This window comes from Trematomus bernacchii, unplaced genomic scaffold (genome assembly GCF_902827165.1).
Source record: "Trematomus bernacchii unplaced genomic scaffold, fTreBer1.1, whole genome shotgun sequence".
In the NCBI taxonomy this organism is placed as follows: Eukaryota; Metazoa; Chordata; class Actinopteri; order Perciformes; family Nototheniidae; genus Trematomus; species Trematomus bernacchii.
Window position 1 is genome coordinate 7341860 of NW_022987739.1, and position 18400 is coordinate 7360259.

An 18400-nucleotide genomic window follows, 5' to 3' on the forward strand; every position below is an offset into this window, starting at 1 on the left:
AAAAAAAACACGACATTTCTTTCTTTGTTCTCATATATTTTTTGTATCTGTCTCTCCCACAGGGGTCAGAGTCTCCCATGATGCTCGGCGATTCGAAGAGCGATCTAGAAGACGTGGACCCGTAGCTCGGCCCCCCCGCAGGAGAGGCCTCCGATGGAGAGGTGGCACAGCTCCGGGCAGCCGACTGAAAGGGCTGCACTTTGCCTCTGATTGGTCGGGACATTTGGGACTCCAACCACAAGCCAATCAGAACACTTATTCTCTTGGTCGCTACAGCAACGAAGGAGCTATGAATAAATCATAAATTACTTCCTTTCAGAGCAGCCAAGGCGACGATGGAGATGCATTATCTTTAAGGGCAGCAGAGTTGATTATGGGGGAAAGTAGAAAAAGAAAAAACCTTCCTCGGTCACGCGGATGACTTCAGTTTATCCTTTTATTCATTCATTCACTCAGAATGACAGCAAGGTGGAGGATGGGTTTGGGTTGTGTTTTAACAATTTTCTGCTCATATTTGCCAATGTATCTACATAGACATATTCATATTGTAAAGATTTGTTCCATAGATGTACTTTCCTGTGTAAGATAATATTTTAAAGTCTCCTGTGCTCTTCTCCACAGCCATGCAATTTGCAAAAGGTCACGTTAGCGGCTCTAGAGGAATGTACAGACGTACAGTAGCCCCTCCACACACGAGCACTTGTGGGGGGGGTTGGGGATAAGTATGCACTTTATAGTCCAGCCCAGTCTATTGTGATGTACAGCTGAACTGGTCACTTCCTCTAGAGCCTCTTCGCCATCGTGTCCTCGTCTTCTTGCTTTTAACAACTTATATTTTCAGTGCCACTTATGCCGACACATGGAAGCCCTGATAGCTTTGCGTGACTTAACCATTCACCAGGGCCGCAGTACAGGGCTCTGTCCCATAAACAGGACACGGCCTCATCAAATCTTTAAAAAAAGCAGTGCCATGGTCCGCACTCTTCCTCTGTTCACGTCGTCTCGCTGTCAGGCAGCCCCATGTGCTGGATTTTTATTATTTTTATCGCTGTTTTTTTATTTTCGTTGCCATTTTTCTTTGACTCCGGATGCATTGAATATTGGAGAGGATGTTTAGGGACTCAAGCCTTATGCAAGAAAAAGCTGATCTGGAAGTGCACAGATCAGTGGTGGTGGGCCGTCAGTGCCGACTGAGGGGGAGCTCAGGAGCAGGTTTTCTTTTGAGGTGCCAAGGTTACACACACACACACACACACATGATAGAACTTGTGAAAACCATGCAAACGTGTGTCACTCATTCACTCCGCTCACAAACACAAAGAGCAGGTCCTTATCGCATCACTGTTACCTCTGCTTTATCAGGTTTGATTAGTTTGTCTTTTTCAATGGTGTTTTTCTTTTTTTTGCCTGGCCTTTTTTTTGCTTTTGTCTACCTTTTGGAAACACACACACAGAGGAGCTGAACCCAAACGTAGCTCTAGTTTCACAGCAGAACAGCACCAGTGAATCCATCGTCCCTGCCCCCAGTCATCGGGAGACTTGAAGTGCCTTAACCTTTCGATCTCTCCCCCGTCCCACCTCCGAAAACTCTTATCATCTCATCTCTGAGGAGGTGGGTCCACATCTGCTCCACCTGACCGCGACACCCAACCAGTGTCCACGTGGTCAGATAGTCTCGCTATCGGAGTACAACAGGGCTTCTTCATCCCCATTAGACCCAAAATAAGACAGGGAAAATGTCCTCTGTGTGTTGTGACAAAGGATTGTAGGAATGTAACTGTTGATTCTGTGTGTATGGGGGAGGGAGGGGGGGTGTGAGTTTGACCCTAATAAAACGGGGTTAAGGTGACAGGACAGGGTTTCGGTGATGGTAAAATGCTGCTTCTTTTCACTCTGCACTCAAGCAGAGACACTTTGTAGATACAGATTTATGCTAGGTAGTTTTAAAGAAGCCACATGTTCACTGAAACGTTCTGAAGACATGAGCCTAAACTAGCTTAGCGGATTAGCTCTCAGCTTTAACAGGTCAATGTTTACAGTGTGAGAATCTATCAAGCAATCATTCAAAACCGTTTTTTCTGTTGGGAGTTGTCACGTGATCAATCCACTGAGGCTCTGTGCGTCCTCAGAGCCTGAGAAGAGGCTGTTTTATCCCCTCCACACCCCCCCCCATCCGGCCCATTACCCTCTCTCTAGATGTGAATGTCACGTCGTGCTGTCTCTCGGCACGTTTGCATGTGTGGCAGTAAGTGGTGGTGAAGTTTGTCTTTTTTGTGTGACAGAGATAAAAAACAGCCCCCCCCTCCACATGTGTTTTTTGCTGTGTTATTTGGTCATTAGCACTCACTTTCACATCATTGGCCCCTTCTCTGTCTGATGGAGCTGCATGCAGTCTGTGCCAAGAGATACATGGCAACATGAGCCACATTCAGCCAACAGCGTCTCCTATGTTTTCCCCACTGCTACATCACCACAACTACTTAAAAAGAAAAAAGAAAAAAAACTTCCAAACAATCGTTTTAATCCTGAGATGCAGGGGATTGGCATCTGTACGGGTTTTTACAGTCATTCGATTTTGAGACTTCACTTCTGCCATCGCAGGATTCTGTAATGCATGTTAAAACTCAGTTTTAATTTGTACATCAGAGTTTGAATAAGGGGAAATTTGATATAAAATAAACTGGAATGCACAACCTTTTGTAAACATTGTTTTTATGTATGTTTACACCTTGTCACATTACAAAATGTTGGTGCACCTTGAGGGTTTTATTTTTGTTACCTTTTCATGTTGATTTATGTAGCATATTCTGGTTTGATACAGCAGACATGAATAGACCTTTTTTATTGAAGACTTTTGACATCATTGGAAGAAAAGCACAGGTGATGATTTAATGAATTACTGCTGAATTATTTGAACCACTTCAGTATTAAGATCCTGTTGTCGCACAATCTGTTTTACTGTTATTAATAGAGAAGTTTCATCAGTATTATAGTCATTAGTACACCTGTGCTGTTCCTCAATGATAACTCAAATAAGATGCTGTGAAAAAGTAATATTGGGCTGATAATGAGGTGAGCTCCACTTTAAGAATAAACACAGCTTAATGTGGTGGCTTTTGTTTTTGTAGAGAATAATCTAATCTGATGAGACATAAATCATGACGCGTTGTATCACCTTAGCAATGATGAAACCACATCTCCTGTGCCAATCAAACTTCAATCCACTCATGCCCTGCCCTGTGGTGCTCTCCATGCTGACATCTTTAAATCAAAGTCCTTTGAGTGTGCTTGGTTTAAATGGCATTGTGTTTTTCACTTTATTTTATTCACTTCACATAAATGCAGTTCAATGCCCAGGACAGACACATGTAATTTATTCAAGCATTCAAGACAGCTGTTTAATTGTTTTGTGGGAACACACAGAGAGAGAGAGAGCAGAAGATATCTGGCTCATCATTATTCAATCTGCTAATAGGGCAGATTATTACCCACAATCCTGCTGCTGCTGCTGCTGCCTGATTTTCACCTACACTCAGAACTGTAAACACTATTACGTGTGTGAAAATGTTTGCTGCACTGATGGATATTTCAGCCCTGATTTGACTAAACTGCTGAGCGTCCGTGTGTGTCAACTGTCTTTTAATATGAGTTTTTCACAAAGACATTCTGACATGACTGTAGGAAAATCCCGGCTGTAAATAATAAAATGAATGATGACTGAATTACATTTCAGCTGCTTTAGTCCAGGGTCCTGATACTGTCCCACTGTCATGTCTTACTGGGACTCTGAATATAAGATGACCTTTGTTAATGTCTGCTGTGAAAAAGAGGTATTACTAGATTACCCTCTGGTTAGAGAATGTGTATTGCCTCTACTTCTACTACCTCTACTAAATGTTACCGCCTCAGTGGAAGACCAATCAATGTTGTTGCAAATATAGTCGACTGAAGCAATAAATTCCTCAGTGCCAGTTTATTTATCGGGAAATCTGAGTAGGCCGCTTCAAAATGTAATGTATTTCCTGAATCCAGATTGTTTTTTGAAGTAACGGTGATGTAGTTTTGTGCAAGGAAGCTATGGGCACCCAGTTTGTGAGCTCTAGATAAGTCCTGGATATTCAGACATGATCATTCAAGCCTGAGGAAATGGCCAAAAAATGCAGGGCAGACAGAGCTGAGTCAGCAGCAACATAAGCGAGGATATAGCCCGTGGAGACCCTGTGCCTCAGAACCCCACATGCAATGCATCCTGGGACATGTAGGCCTTACCAGGGTGCCACAATCAGTTTCAATATATCACCTAAGATAGAATGTATTCAATTGACCACAGGTTCGGGGGAAAGCTTTTTCAGAATATTTCCTTTGTAAAAGATATATAATATTTGTGGTTATATTTTACAAACTGCATACAAGACGGTTCTAATGAATAGAACAATATCTGCTAGGGCATATTTGACCTAATTCTAAAACTGAGAAACAGACAAACGTTGACAACTGATCAAAGTTATAGATGATATCAATAGACACCTAATTTCAAAGAGTTAAAGTCAATGCCTGCACACACTTATCAACCGCTCTGCGTTTCAGTCTTAGATCCTTTATCAAGTCGTTTCTGAACTTCAACTATTTTTAAGTTAATCAATGCAGAGGTGAAAAGTGTTTCCTGGAATTGACCTTTTTCTTTAAAATTAGATCCCCATGTGAATGTATTCCCTGCACCACAAAGGAGACAAAGCAAGAGGAGTGTGTGTGTTTCCTTCCAGTCAACATTACATAAATATAAAGGCTGTAGGACATCAGAGTGGAGTGAGATCAGGGAGGAGGTGAAGCGCGGCGCTGCTCTGGTTGTCTGACGCGGCAGCAGACAGCGACGCCAGCAGCCCCGCCAGCTCCTGATGCACTGCCGACATGGCAACTGTTCCCCTTAGCAACTGGCGCTAAGACGACAGAGCCAGGAGAGACAGCGCTACAGTCGGTCAGAGTCCAGCCGGAGGGACAGGACACCTCCACCTGCAAAAGAGCAGCAGTGAAAGGGTTAAAAAGAAAATGTCTGGAGGAAGGATCCCTAAGGCACAGTTCATATTTTCTATATTTCACTTTCTACGTCTGATATAAATTGTTTTTCGCTCCTGAAACTGAAAGATCTTGTCAGTTTTTTTGTCAGGATAATATTTCTAAGTGTTGTAATAATCATTTGGGCCACAAAAGGCACCACTACCATATGTTAAAGCTACAAGTATTTATTCTTGCTCGTGAGTTTTTATTAATTAATGCACTTTAAATACAACGCACGAATGTGTTTAAGTTTTGTAAAATACTGTCATGTCTTTCATTTAGCTAGAAAGTATATTTATCGAAGCTAATCTAACGCTTTTAGTCCTATTAAAAACATCGGGTAGTGTTGCACTTCAGCCTGTGGTGGACCAAATGAGTATTACATCAACAAAAACTGGTGAGAAATAATTTGCTAAAATTAACCTGATTAAAAAAAAATCACCTCCCAAAAGGTTGCTCTGTCTTATCAGATGAAACATATTTGAACAAATGATAGTCAAATATTTTTTTCTACCTGTCATAAAGTTAAGAACATAAGATTTTGATCTGATTTTTTTCTAATTTGCCTCTTAGGGCCTCCATAGACATTTATATTGGTCTAAATAAAATATGTACCTGATCTTTATCAGCTGATATCTTTTCCAACAGGTGGCACTCCAGAGATGGAGCATGGCAGCAAACAGCATGAGATGTGGCCCCGCTGCTCACAACACAACGCCTCCGATCACTGCCATTTGGACGGGAGTCAGCTGAGATCCCAGCAGCAGACCACAATGTGCAGCCTGGAGACACAAACAACACTAACATCAGTAGCTGCTGGCCCCGCCCCCTTTGGAGCACTGCAAGGCAAACAGTGAGGTCTCCTCTCTACCGGCAGATACTCAGCCAAACGCTGCCGTGATTAAACGCCATATCATGTTACAAACCACTTCAAGGATTATTTCTGAAACAGTATGGAGCTTGTTGGGGAAATATTTTCCAAGGCCCATAACTTTGACCCAGTTTATCAGTTCATACTGTCCTGACTGAGCACACGCACCTGTAACCTTGGCTGCTGTGCTCTCAGTGTTTTGTCTCCCTGTTCCTGCCTGTTGGCGTCAGCTGATAGAGGTGTTATCATTCTATCTTGTTATGCACAATGTTGATTATTCTCTCTGAACTAGCTAAATACATGGGTCTGGGGTAGAGTTCTTCAGAATTGACGTGGCAACTCTACCGTGAAGTCAGAACCTCTGGCTCTTGGACTTGTTTTGTGAATTCTCCGGCCGAAGCTCGTAATAAACCATCAGTGTTTGACATCAAAGCTCCAGCTCTCCCCGTGTCTCCTTCCTGAGTCGGTGACTCCCACTGCATTGCTACACAGAAGTTTTCCCCCACAGAGCTCAAATGCTTTTTCTTCCGGGTTTACTACAAGGTGACTTCCTTTTTTATTTCCTGCTTTTTTACACATAGCCTACTTCAGACCCGGCGTCACGGGCGGGCCCCATGGGGCCGGGCCCGCCCATCCAGGATTTGGGCCCGCTGTTTTAATCAGGGCTGAATAAAACATTTTAATTTTTTTATTATTAGGGTCTGAGACCTAGGTCGGCGAAGACCCTATTGAAATCGGTCGCACAGCGACCGATAAACCTTTGACCCCCGCAACATATGTGAAAACTCACCAAATTTTGCACGCGCGTCAGAAGTGGTGCAACTTGCGATATGTAATTGGTTCCGGAACTTTGCGTAAAAAATTGCGTAGGCCACGCCCACTTCCGTTTTTAACGTAAACTCCCCGCACTTTAACTTTCACGTAAACGAACGAAACTCGCTACCCATATCTAGGGTGTGGAGACGAACAAAAAAGCCTCTTGGAGGGGTATAAAATAACGTACAGGAAGTCGGCCATTTTGAATTTGGCGTCGGAAAAACGCGATTTATCGCGTTTTTCGTCCTCCGCACAAAATCTATCTTCTCCCAGGGACTTTATCCGTACGACTCGAAATTCGTCGGGTAGCGTCTCGAGACATGGGCAATTCAAAGTTATCACGGAAGTTTTTTTCTTTCGCACGGCGTAGCCGTGATTTGGCGCCAAAGTTCGCGTTCGCTTGATGCTAGGCGATCCCTCGCCATGGAACACGATGATATCATAACACCAACTGACATACTCAGAATGCCACCAAAATTCACATGATGGTTAACACTGCGGCCCTGAACAGCTCTACGTCAAATTTGATGTTACTTAATATGGCGTTACCATGGCAACGCATCCCTCGCCATAAAACAGGGATGACAGTTAAAAAAAAACAGTTCAGATGACAGTTAAGGGTCCGGCCCTCAACAGCTCTACACCAATTATGGGATGTCATCATATGCCGTTTCCATGGCAACGCATCCCTCGCCATAAAACACAATGTTGTCTTAAGTCAATGGAAAATGGTCCAAACTGCACCAGACTTCAGATGATGGCTAATGGTCTGGCCCTCAACAGCTATACGCCAATTATGGGATGTAATCATATGCCGTTTCCATGGCAACGCATCCCTCGCCATAAAACACGGTGTCGCTGTAACTCCAATGGACACGGTCCCATCATCCCCCAATCTTCACTTTTATATCACCGGTCCATGCCTCAACAGCTCTACGTGAAATCTGAGATCTCACCTTATGCCGTTTCCATGGCAACGAATCACTCGCCATAAAACACGATGTTGTCTTAATTCAATGGAAAATGGTCCAAACTGCACCAGACTTCAGATGACAGTTAATGGTCCGGCCCTCAACACCTCAATATGACAATAGTGAGTTTTCCTCAAAAGCTGTTGCCATGGCAGTGCATCCCTCGCCGTTAAGCACGATATTGCTTTAAGTCCTGTGTAAATGGTAAAAAAGTGTTGAAATTTCACATGTGTGCTAACGGTCAAGCCCTCGAGACATATATGTGTCAGTTTTGAGATTTCGTCAAATGTCGTTGCTATGGTAACAAAATGGTCGCCGTGAAACACGGTTTTCTCATAACTCCAGTTAACATGCTCCAAACGGCCCAAAACTTCACAGGTTTGATAACGATGCAGCCCTCAACACATCTAGGCGTATTATGGGGTGTCATCAAATTCCGTTGCCATGGCGACAGATCACTCGCCATCAAACACAATGTTTATGATACTGCTGTAACTCCTAAATACATTGTCCGATCGGCCTGAAACTTCCCACGTTTGCCAACGGCCGAGTCCTCGAGACACCTACACACACACCTCGACGTGCGGACAACAGCCTGCGGAGCGTCGAAGACCCGCTCAACGCTTCTTGCAGCTTTAATTATGTTTATTGTTGTTATTTGTAGGGCTTTGTCCTAATATTTATTTTTGTATTAAACTATGTTGAAAGATTAGTTTCATATCATTTTTTTATTTTGCTAGGAAATTCTGAATGAAATTCTGATTAAAGGTGGGGTATGTAATTTTGGAGAAACCAGCTCGAGTGCGCTAGAATTTGAAAATACACAGCCGGAAAAAATCTGCCACTTCCTTACAGAGCCCCTCCTCCAACACACACGAACGCGCACATGACCAATGAGGGCATGAGATAAGTTTGTGCACAGATGGAAGGCTGACAGGCAGGTAGGCCATCCAGTTATTTTAGCCGGGCCGGCTAAAATGATTGGTCGTGCTGTTTACAGTATTACGGCTTCCACATATGACATTTTTTTATGGATTTTTTGTCAAAGCACTTAAGATATTCATTGCTATCGGGATGTTAAGAGCATTCCATGGAATATAACAAAAAGTGTATCTCGAGCCGGTTTCTCAAACTTATGTTATGTTAATATAGAAAGAAAGAAATATAGTAGCTATTTCAGGGGGGAAGATATCTGAAATATGAGATTTACTGTAATATAAGGTCTAATGTGGTAGTAATGTTTATAATGAGGCCTTGGAAGTATTTCGTATTTCTATCCATTCTCCATGAGTGATTCTCAGACCTGCAGTGACCCATTTACCTCACAGTGATCATAATGAAAGCAGAGGCTGAGGAATATAATGTTAACTATATGTTTGGCGACCCTGCACTACATACGCTGCGTGTCGCTGATATTTATGTTGGCGGAGAAATAATTTTCCTTTCAGGGGGATTGCCATGGTAACTGGCATAATTGACCATGATGTTCTAAAAGCAGCCACGTTTGAAGCATGAACTTGGTGTACCGTGCTTTTTTCTAAAGGGCAGTACACACAAAGTACAGCACAAGTTTGACTGACTTCAACACACTAAGAGAGAAACATTTTTTTAAAGTAGGTGGATGTTTTTGGAAATATTTTATTTGCTTTCTTAATGAAATTTAGATGATAATAGATACCATTCTCATATCTATCCATTCATAATAAAGTAGGAGGCTGGCATAAAGACTGGAAATGGCGGTTCATTGATTGTCTGTTTTATGTTTAAAGGTTTTTCCTTCCACCAGTGCATTTGTTTAAGATTTGAAAGGGGGAGACAGAGGGGATGACACGTGGCAAATGGTCCCATGGTCCACTGGTCTGAGCCCCAGTTTAACGGGCCGCCAGCTCCACCCAGTCAGCTTTACAGCAGCCCTTTTATTGTCTGTTCTGTCCAAAGTTACAAGCACCTCTAAAGCTCACAAACTAACTTAAAGGGGACCTATCATGCAAAATGCACTTTTGTATGTCTTTTATACATGAATATGTGTCCCCGGTGTTCCAGGGAACTCACCAAGTGTCAGAAAACACAACCCTCTCTATTTTCCTCCATACCCAAATCTCTAAAAAAGGGGCTGCAACGGATCTGATAAAAACTGATCCAGATTTGAACACTGTCCTGACGTCAGGACAGTGGCGCTATGGCTATTGGGCCAACTCCACCAATCAGGAGGAGACAGCCACGGCCATTGCCGTTCGAAAGCGCTGGAGACGCTGTAGTACATATGCCAGGCCAGTAGATGGTGCTGTTCTCACATAATCTGCCCTTGCAAAAACAGAGCTAGAAATTGTCAAATTGAGCAAAATGAGGCATGGCTAAAATGCATGATCTGTTTGGTATTTTGAAAAAAAAAAAGTATAAATATGCCTTATATAGATATGGTCATACACTATATTATTCAAATATAGCATGATAGGTCCACTTTAAACTAAGATCATCTAAGGGAGGGTGTATTAAGCAGAGGAGGGTGGATAATCATTTCAGGAGCAGAGCTCTTTTTTTTTAAGAGGATGCACTATTTTTAAGGTCAATTTACACAACATCCAATTCCAAGAACATTTTTACAACCTTTAAAAACACTAGGAAGGGTTTTGTGTCAAACATAAGTTATTCTGCCTCTCACCACCCACATCATTTTTTCTACAGTGCTTCTGGTTGTAACTTCATATCTTGTGAACTGACATAAAACTACTATCACACTTATCTAAAACTTGGCAAATAAGTGTCTTTTACAAGATTTCTAAAAAAAGAATGCTTTAAACTCCACATAGCTGTGACTCACCGGTGAGATGATACTGCGTTGCGACACACTCAGGGCTGGCATGGACCTGACACTGCAGACCACCGATCACACAGCACCGCGCCACAGCATACACACCTTTCCCCCCCAGAGCATTAAAGGCAACACACTCCATCTGCCCGCTGCTCTCCTGTAACCACATATGAACGGTTTAGATTGGAGTGTTTTTTTTAGTGACAATGAGATGGTAGTTTGGACTCACAGAGATGGTTTCTCCAGCATGGACACCATCAGGGGTGTAGCTGCTGCAGCTCATCATCTCCTCCCCCAGACGACAGCGACTGACAGCCTGGTCAGAGCTTGTGACCCCTGACCTCTTGGACCACACTGATCGACACAGAAGCTCCTCATCTGCACACCCAAACAGACACACAGTTTGAACTATAAGTGATGCTGTGTTTTGCCTGTGGTTGTGTGTAAAATGATGCTTTATATATCACTAACTTGCGCTGTTAGCAGGAGGCATGGCTGCTACCAGATTGGGAGAAATTAGACGATGTGAGTCGGGCAGAGAGAGGAAGTTGATCGTGTGGCTGATGGAATAATGCAGCATCATCTGCATTACCTGCACCGGCGACACGTTCTGATTGGAAGAGAGGATCACAGCTGCTATACCTGCAGGTGCACAAACAAAAATAAATACTCAGCCGTTTTATTTTTAGTAACTTGTGATTTATTTAAGTTGTATTTGTGTGTGTATACCTGCAGCATGTGCAGCAGCCTGGGAGGTTCCACTCTGGGATGTAAAGCAGGTGCTGCAGTCACTGCTGGCACTGACGATGTCGTCACCGGGCGCGAACAGATCGATGCAGCGGCCGAAGTTGGTGCCCCCCGCTCCCTGTGACATGAGCTGGTCCACTGAGTTTACTGCCCCTACTGTGATGACCTGCACACACAGACACACACACACAAAATAAGGTAAGAGTGTGTGTGAATCGTCTATCAGAAGCTTTGTGTTAAGTGTTATGTTATCTCACAACAAGTTCTTTACACCCAACCTTTCAAAAATGGCAACATGGTCCCTAGTAATACACATCAAACTATCAATTATTGAACCCTTTCAGCGTCATTTTTACACGTGTAGGCTGCCTCTAGTGGATGTAGTAATTTTGACGAGAGTATAGTCAGGTGATGTAGTTTAAAAAGTGACAATGTCTTTGTAAATGTTTCTGGTTGAAGGGTGGCTCCAACAAACAAGAAGAAGACTGTTTAGTGTTCTGTGTGACACCAAAAGTGCAATTTTCGTACTTGTTCTTATTAACCCTAACCCTAATCATTTTAATTTAGGTTTAGGTACATAAGTACAATAGTTACTTATGGTTATGTAACTGAAGCATAACCAAATATTTTAGTTTGAATCCACAACGTTAACCATGCGTCTATTGGACTACACTGCATGTTGTACAATTATGCCAAAGGGTACCCAGATGATAAAAATGGACTCCAAGGTGTCCTGACCGAGCATCTGTATGTGACATGTTGCAAAGAAGACGTGTGCAACCTCAGGCTCTGAAGCAGGTGAGTAGAGGCAGGCGTCATCTCTGTAGTTCCCTGCAGCGGCGATGACCACAGCTCCTTTAGCCACCATGTCCCGACAGGCTGCGTTCAAAGACCGGCTGAAACCACCAGAGAAAGGCAGCAACACAACCACAGCATCCACGGGGCGGGCCAGAAGAGTGGATTGGATATACTCTAGACCTGGAGAGGGATGTTGAGAAAAGAGAGATGTAAATCCTGCAGCTGCAGATGTAGTGACCCTTGCTTTCCCTTTTCAAATGTGTTTCTACATAATGGTTGCATGCAACAGCAGTTCCATTTCCATACCTGCTTTCCATGGAGAATTACACTGTGAATGGGCTCAAAGGGTGATTTAATAAGCCATAAAAAGAGCTGCTGGGCCTATCGAAGGACAACCAATGGACAATGTTTGGTGACATTTGTCATAAAACATAATCCCAACAGTGCAACGGATCCGAAGGTGTCCTACCTGCCAGAGCTCCGGACACGGTCCCTTTCCCCTGACAGTTTAGCACACGGACCAGGTTAACACCGGCCCCTCGAGCAACACCAGAGTCCGACCCACTCACCACCCCTGCAATGTGTGTGCCGTGACTGTCACACTGACTGGCCTGTAGAGGAGAACAGTTAGACATACATGGGAAACTGAGAGTGTTCTATTTATCTTCAATGACAAATAAGCAAATTGGTGTGTGCAACCTGTCTATGAACTCTGACTCCATCCTCCTCAGGGACGCTGTTGAAGTCTGTGATCAGGACCCGTCCCTCGATCTCCCTGTGAGAACTCTGAACACTGCCGTCCAACAGATAGACCAAAGCCATACCTCCGTCGTCTGCAGAGGGCAGAGGTTGTGGATTTTAGATATTACTTTAGATCTGTGTGTGTGATTGACATATTGACACAGAGGCAGACTCACTGGGCGGCCGGTATGTTCCGTTTTCAGAAGAGCCGCCGTGAGGCTGCAGTAACCTCTGCAGGTTCCAGGGGGCGCTCTGAGCAAAGATGGACGAGTCCTCCTCGATGTAGTGGACCTGAGGGAGCTTCAATGCCTGTCAGGAACACAATCATTATATTCATATTAAAAAATAATCATAATACATTTTATTTAATGTTACCTTTTATGGCACTCAATGTCACTTTCAATTATACTAAATCACTATAAAAACATCCGATCAAATTAATAACATGCAACAGCAAAAAAACATCAATAAAATCAACGATAACACAAACATATATTTTAACAATTTTTCAAGAGTCAAAGGCTTTATTGTCAACTACACAATAGCTACAGTGTAGCTTTGGCAATGAACATCTTAGTCCCATGCACCTCCAACAATGAAACATAACTATCTATAAGACATAACATAATACAAATTGTGCACAAGGAAATATAAATTAGGTTAGGAAATATAAACAAGTGACTAATGTGCAAGTAAAGGCAGAAATAAGGAAACTTTATATATGTAAAATACAAATAATGGGTAAAAAATAAGATGCATTTGTTGCAGTTAAAATTAATAAGCTATTTAAAAGAAAAATGCTTTTAAGAGCAGCTTTGATTTCTATAAAAGAGTGCAGGGTCCCTATGCAGATGAACAGTAATGGAAAGTGATTTCCAGAGTTCGGTTTGGGTCAGACTTTATTGAGTGTCTCAAATAAAAGCCTGCACAAGGAAGTTAATGAGAGTGAAACCTCACATACTGCCTGGAGGACTGGTTTCATGTTTTATTTTTTGAGTGAATCAAAGAGGATGTAGGCCTAATTAGGATGCGTGTTCACAGTGATCAAAGTTTCTATGGTGTGATGAACATTTTGGCCATACTTACTGTGATTCACAATGTATAAATCAATTGTACGAGAAGCTACTTTGACATCATAACAGTGACTCGAAATTGCTTTTATCGTGAGCTTTCCTGCAGGTATTCCCCAGAGGTCAAGCCCCCTATTATTCTCCATACATGCCCTTGGACATGAAGACATGCACTCTTATCCAGATTGCATGTCTACATATATGTTCTTATAATGCTTGGTACTACAGACATGTCTTTCATTATGTGGAAGTCTAAAATATTCCTACTGTAGAAAATAATAACTCCAAATGAGAGTTCATTATAACATTTTTCTGTTACATGTTATTTCTCGTTTTAATGTATGTTGCTTTATACAAAATACCATCCATTTAAAATAGACTATCATATAAATAGTGTATCTAATAACACTTACAACTTTGTTATTTTGTATTTATACATATTTTACTGTTTTTACAATGCAATACATATTGTTTTCCTTTTTGCATTCACATTTAAATTAGTTGTCAAGAAATCCTGAATTTTTGCTGACAGGTGAAGTGTTACCAGGTGAAGGACGTCGCTGCTCATCTTGACCATGAAGCCTTGCAGAGCTGCAGAGTAAGTGTGCAGGATCTCCAGCAGCTGACCTCTCCGGGCTGCTTTGGCTCTCAGTCTCCTGATGGTCCTCTGCACGTGAGAGCCATGCGTGCCCTGACGCAGTACGACCAGGTACTGACCATGCACGCGCCACGCTGCCTGAAGCACAGTGGAGAGAAAATAAGAGTAAAGTGATCTGTCCCAATGCTCACAAATGGATTTTTTTTAAATGTCAGTATTATTACATAGTCTTGGAAGGTAAATATCATTTATTTTCTGCCCTTCTCCAACATTTCTTTCTTTTTCTGGCAAAGTTTGTCAAGTAGGCTCTGCTACGCATTGACATAAACACATAGGATATAAATAACAATTATTTCAGCACAATGAGATGATGAAGACCTCAAACATGTCAGGTATACACAACCTCGTGTAAAACAGGCGGCTACAGGTCGTTGGATAATCTACATGCGCTTCAATGCCCCTGACATGATGATGGTTACCTTGTTGCACTTGAGGAACTCAGCAGTGGGCACAGCTCGGGGTTCGGGTTTAGTCCCGTCCTCGCTGAACAGATCCAGGATCATCTCGTCCTCCTCCGGGTAGTCCTGCGCGCTCGCAGCCAAATATGTGCACAAACAGAGCGCCCAGCCAACCCAGGCTGAGATGCGTCGCATTCTTCAAACCTCTTGGACTGTTTCAGTTAAATGATCAGTATAACTATTACATTACACTGATGAGAGTGAGTTTCTATTCCAGTCTGAGTTGTGCAGATGTGCGGAGCCTCCGACAGCTGCGCGTCCTGGCCGTCAGATAACGCCTCCGATCATTAATTCTGATTTAAGGGTGCAAACATAAAGAAAAACGATTGATTCTTATAATATAAGGCGGGGACTGCTGACGTCTCCAGGGCTCACGCCACCGCTTTTGTATCGAATGATTGTCCTCCGTTAAAACACCTCTCACTGTGGAGGAGTCATGTTTCATGCTCCCCCTGAAGCATCCTGTACTCATTACTCGTCAATCTCAAACTCTCTCTCTCAGTTCAAGTGCATTCATTGATGCTGTTTTCTGCACTAAATCTGAACAATCAGAGTTGTGCATGCAAATACTTGTTTATAAACTCTTGTTGCGTCATGTGTGCAAAGAGGCTGATCATGGTGAGCTCATATTTGCTATTTTTTTATTTATTATTATGTTATAGCCTTGGCCTACTTAGTTTCAGTCCTTTTTATTCAGACTGCTTTTGCTGGGATGCCCAAACTCCTAAATCACTATAAAAACGTATCTTTGACTTATAAGGGCTTTGTCAAGTCTTAACATTGTTATTGTTATCAGAGTTCTCTTGGATAGGGCAACAGTGTTCTCACACAAAAAGTGCTAATGTGAAACTGCTCAGAGCGAGGACAACATTTCTGATGGGGAAAACAGGAAAGCCAAACATGCTCACACTAAATGCACTTTTACCCCAAATATGTGACCATGATGGTGCACATCTGCCATTGACGAGAGGCAGAGGGCAGAAGTTACAACAATGTCACTATGGAGATAGAAAAGTTAACATTGTCCATCTCTGAATTCCCAGTTATGTAAGTAAACCTTGAAAACAAGCAAATGAACACAAGACTGTGGATAGATATGACCTAAAACGTTGTTACGAGAATTGTGTTTGCAAACTGTTATTTGTTTTCTCATCCAGCTGTTATAGAGTAACATTGTTGTTCACTAGGGGTCCTGTTTCTTTCCACATAACACATTTACTAGAAGAAGGGAGGGTGTAGTGAAGGAGACTGGATAGGAAAAGCTCCAGTTTGAATGTTAGCATTTGGTGTTGCTGGACCTGTGTTTCTGGACACTAGAGATTTAAAGTTAGGATATCTGTTGAACTGATTCTGACTTGCAAGACGCCTATTTTAAGAGAGGGCAACCTTAAGTGGCTGTGGACAACTTTAATGACATTATTGGGTAAAACAAATGTGCCTTAAAGGTAGGGTAGGTAAGTTTGAGAAACCGGCTCAAGATACACTTTTTGTTATATTCCATGGAATGCTCTTAACATCCCGATAGCAATGAATATCTTAAGTGCTTTGACAAAAAATCCATAAAAAAATGTCATCTGTGGAAGCCGTAATACTGTAAAAAGTACGACCAATCATTTTAGCCGGCCCGGCTAAAGTAACTGGATGGCCTACCTGCCTGTCAGCCTTCCATCTGTGCACAAACTTATCTCGTGCCCCCATTGGTCATGTGCACGTTTGTGTGTGTTGGAGGAGGGGCTCTATAAGGAAGTGGCAGATTTTCTCCGGCTGTGTATTTTCAAATTCTAGCGATCTCGAGCCGGTTTCTCAAACTTACCTACCCTACCTTTAATGTGGGTAAATGTGTCACTCACTGCCCCCCAAGTGCACTATTCACACACAATGTTTCTCTTTCATGCAGTAAATAGTTCCATCTTCTGGAATACACATAAATTCATCTGTATTAACTCCACACTGACACAAAGTAGTTAATTATCAGTCACTTTCATTAAAACACAAACAAACATTTTAAAGCATTAAAGTTCAGCAGTGTGGAGGAGTGTTTTGATTTGACAGATGAGGGTCCTCTGCAAGTGTCCCTCCCTCAGAGCAGGTGCAGTGTGGGACAGCTGTGACTCTTCTGGGATTCGTGAAGAAGTCTGCTGCTTCTCAACTTTTGGCCACTGAATCCTGGCAGAGCCTCAGCATGACTAAAATTAAACCAAGAGTGGGAGAGACAGAAATAGAAATCTGGTTCTAGTGTTTTGTCCTCATTTTCTTACTTTTGTTTTTATCTGAGGGAGGCTTTTGCTGAGCATGCATGTCTTTATCTGGCTGCTGAACATAAGAGTTATTACACACACACACATTCAGGAGCTGTGCAATGCAACCACATTTTTCACCAACTGGTCATGGTACTCACTGAGGCTCAAGTGCTATAATCAAAAGACAAAAATGGTCCTTGTTAAGAGAGAATGGGAGCATTGCTCAATCTCCCCCTTATGTTTCCAACTAATTAGCATTTTTCATTCTCAACCCCACTCATCCTTTTTTTCTCTTGCATACTTCCACTCCTCCCTCCTCTGCTCTGATTACATATCTACTTCTTCACTTCTCCACATTTTCCTGTTTAGATGAAAAAGTTATTATTCATATTGTATTAGTAGACATCTTTCCCCCCGCAGGCACATTAAACTGCTGCTGTCGCCATTTTCGCCCACTAGCTGATGGCCGAATCATTAAGGCATGAATGAACACCCGCTTGTCTGTGGACCATTATATTAGTGTGTGTGTGTGTGTGTGTGTGTGTGTGTGTGTGTGTGTGTCAGTACCTTGATCCAGCTGCAGTACACAGCACTTCCTCTAGACTTTTCTCCTGAATCTCAGGAACCAAATAGACCTAACAAACACACACTTTCTATTATCAAATCAATTTCATTGTGACGACAATCACTGTATTTCCTGTGTCTTTCTCCCCAACACACACACAGTCTGTATCTACCTTGGGATAGCACTGGCAAAGGCTCCAAACAGTCCCGATACACACCATGGTAACACCTAGAAAGCACATTGAGGCATAGATGTGTGGTTGCTCTTGAGTCATGATGAAGAGGCCGACTGCTGCCACACACAGCCCAGCCGCTATCAGCCCGTACCGATATGGTTTCCCCTCGACCATCGCTGCAACCACCGCTGGCTAATGAAGCTCTTATTTTTGTAAATGTAAAACTCATTCCCTTCTGAGGGGAGGTTTGGTGTTGTTATGAATCAGGGCTTGAAGGTGAGGGTGGAGAAAGCAGAGTTAGGGTTCCACTCTGCTGGTTATTACAGCCTGCAGACACAGACAGCCTAGTCAGGAAAGGTATACAATTGCAGGTGTGTGTGTGTGTGTGTGTGTGTGTGTGTGTGTGTGTGTGTGTGTGTGTGT

The 18400-nt window shown here is 42.7% G+C and overlaps 3 protein-coding genes across 8 annotated transcripts in view; 1 reads left to right on the forward strand and 2 right to left on the reverse strand.

Annotated features, from left to right (window-relative positions):
- usp24 (ubiquitin specific peptidase 24) overlaps window positions 1-2695 on the forward strand; it is a 31757-nt gene extending 29062 nt beyond the window's left edge. For all 6 annotated transcript variants that reach the window (XM_034147758.1, XM_034147760.1, XM_034147761.1 and 3 more), the window contains one exon: window positions 63-2695. In XM_034147758.1, the coding sequence (XP_034003649.1) occupies window positions 63-125 (63 nt within the window). In that variant the 3' untranslated portion in view covers window positions 126-2695. The remainder of the gene's footprint in view (window positions 1-62) is intronic.
- On the reverse strand, window positions 2582-15301 carry pcsk9 (proprotein convertase subtilisin/kexin type 9). Its single transcript, XM_034147765.1, has 12 exons — window positions 14959-15301; window positions 14426-14617; window positions 12988-13120; window positions 12770-12903; window positions 12540-12681; window positions 12054-12250; window positions 11255-11438; window positions 10997-11167; window positions 10755-10903; window positions 10535-10682; window positions 5671-5837; window positions 2582-5010 (listed from the first exon to the last, which is right to left on the reverse strand). Exons 1-12 carry the CDS (start codon window positions 15130-15132, stop codon window positions 4813-4815), a joined length of 1989 nt encoding a protein of 662 aa, XP_034003656.1. The 5' UTR covers window positions 15133-15301; the 3' UTR covers window positions 2582-4812.
- Window positions 15302-16977: 1676 nt separating this feature from the next.
- bsnd (barttin CLCNK type accessory subunit beta) lies at window positions 16978-18371 on the reverse strand. Its single transcript, XM_034147766.1, has 3 exons — window positions 17975-18371; window positions 17805-17872; window positions 16978-17183 (listed from the first exon to the last, which is right to left on the reverse strand). Exons 1-3 carry the CDS (start codon window positions 18149-18151, stop codon window positions 17078-17080), a joined length of 351 nt encoding a protein of 116 aa, XP_034003657.1. The 5' UTR covers window positions 18152-18371; the 3' UTR covers window positions 16978-17077.
- Between the last annotated feature and the right edge of the window lie 29 nt (window positions 18372-18400).

Bases quoted from the DNA above. Each gene is read 5' to 3' on its own strand.
- pcsk9 (XM_034147765.1), bottom strand. From the start codon at position 15,132: ATGCGACGCATCTCAGCCTGGGTTGGCTGGGCGCTCTGTTTGTGCACA. The intron at 12,251-12,539 runs GTAGGACACCTT...ATCCCTCTCCAG, and splicing joins CGTGTCCGGAGCTCTGGCAG to GTCTAGAGTATATCCAATCC. The intron at 10,904-10,996 runs GTTAGTGATATA...TTGGGTGTGCAG, and splicing joins GCCTCCTGCTAACAGCGCAA to ATGAGGAGCTTCTGTGTCGA.
- bsnd (XM_034147766.1), bottom strand. From the start codon at position 18,151: ATGGTCGAGGGGAAACCATATCGGTACGGGCTGATAGCGGCTGGGCTG. The intron at 17,873-17,974 runs GTAGATACAGAC...TGTGTTTGTTAG, and splicing joins TTTGCCAGTGCTATCCCAAG to GTCTATTTGGTTCCTGAGAT. The intron at 17,184-17,804 runs GTACTGACACAC...GTTTAATTTTAG, and splicing joins TGTACTGCAGCTGGATCAAG to TCATGCTGAGGCTCTGCCAG.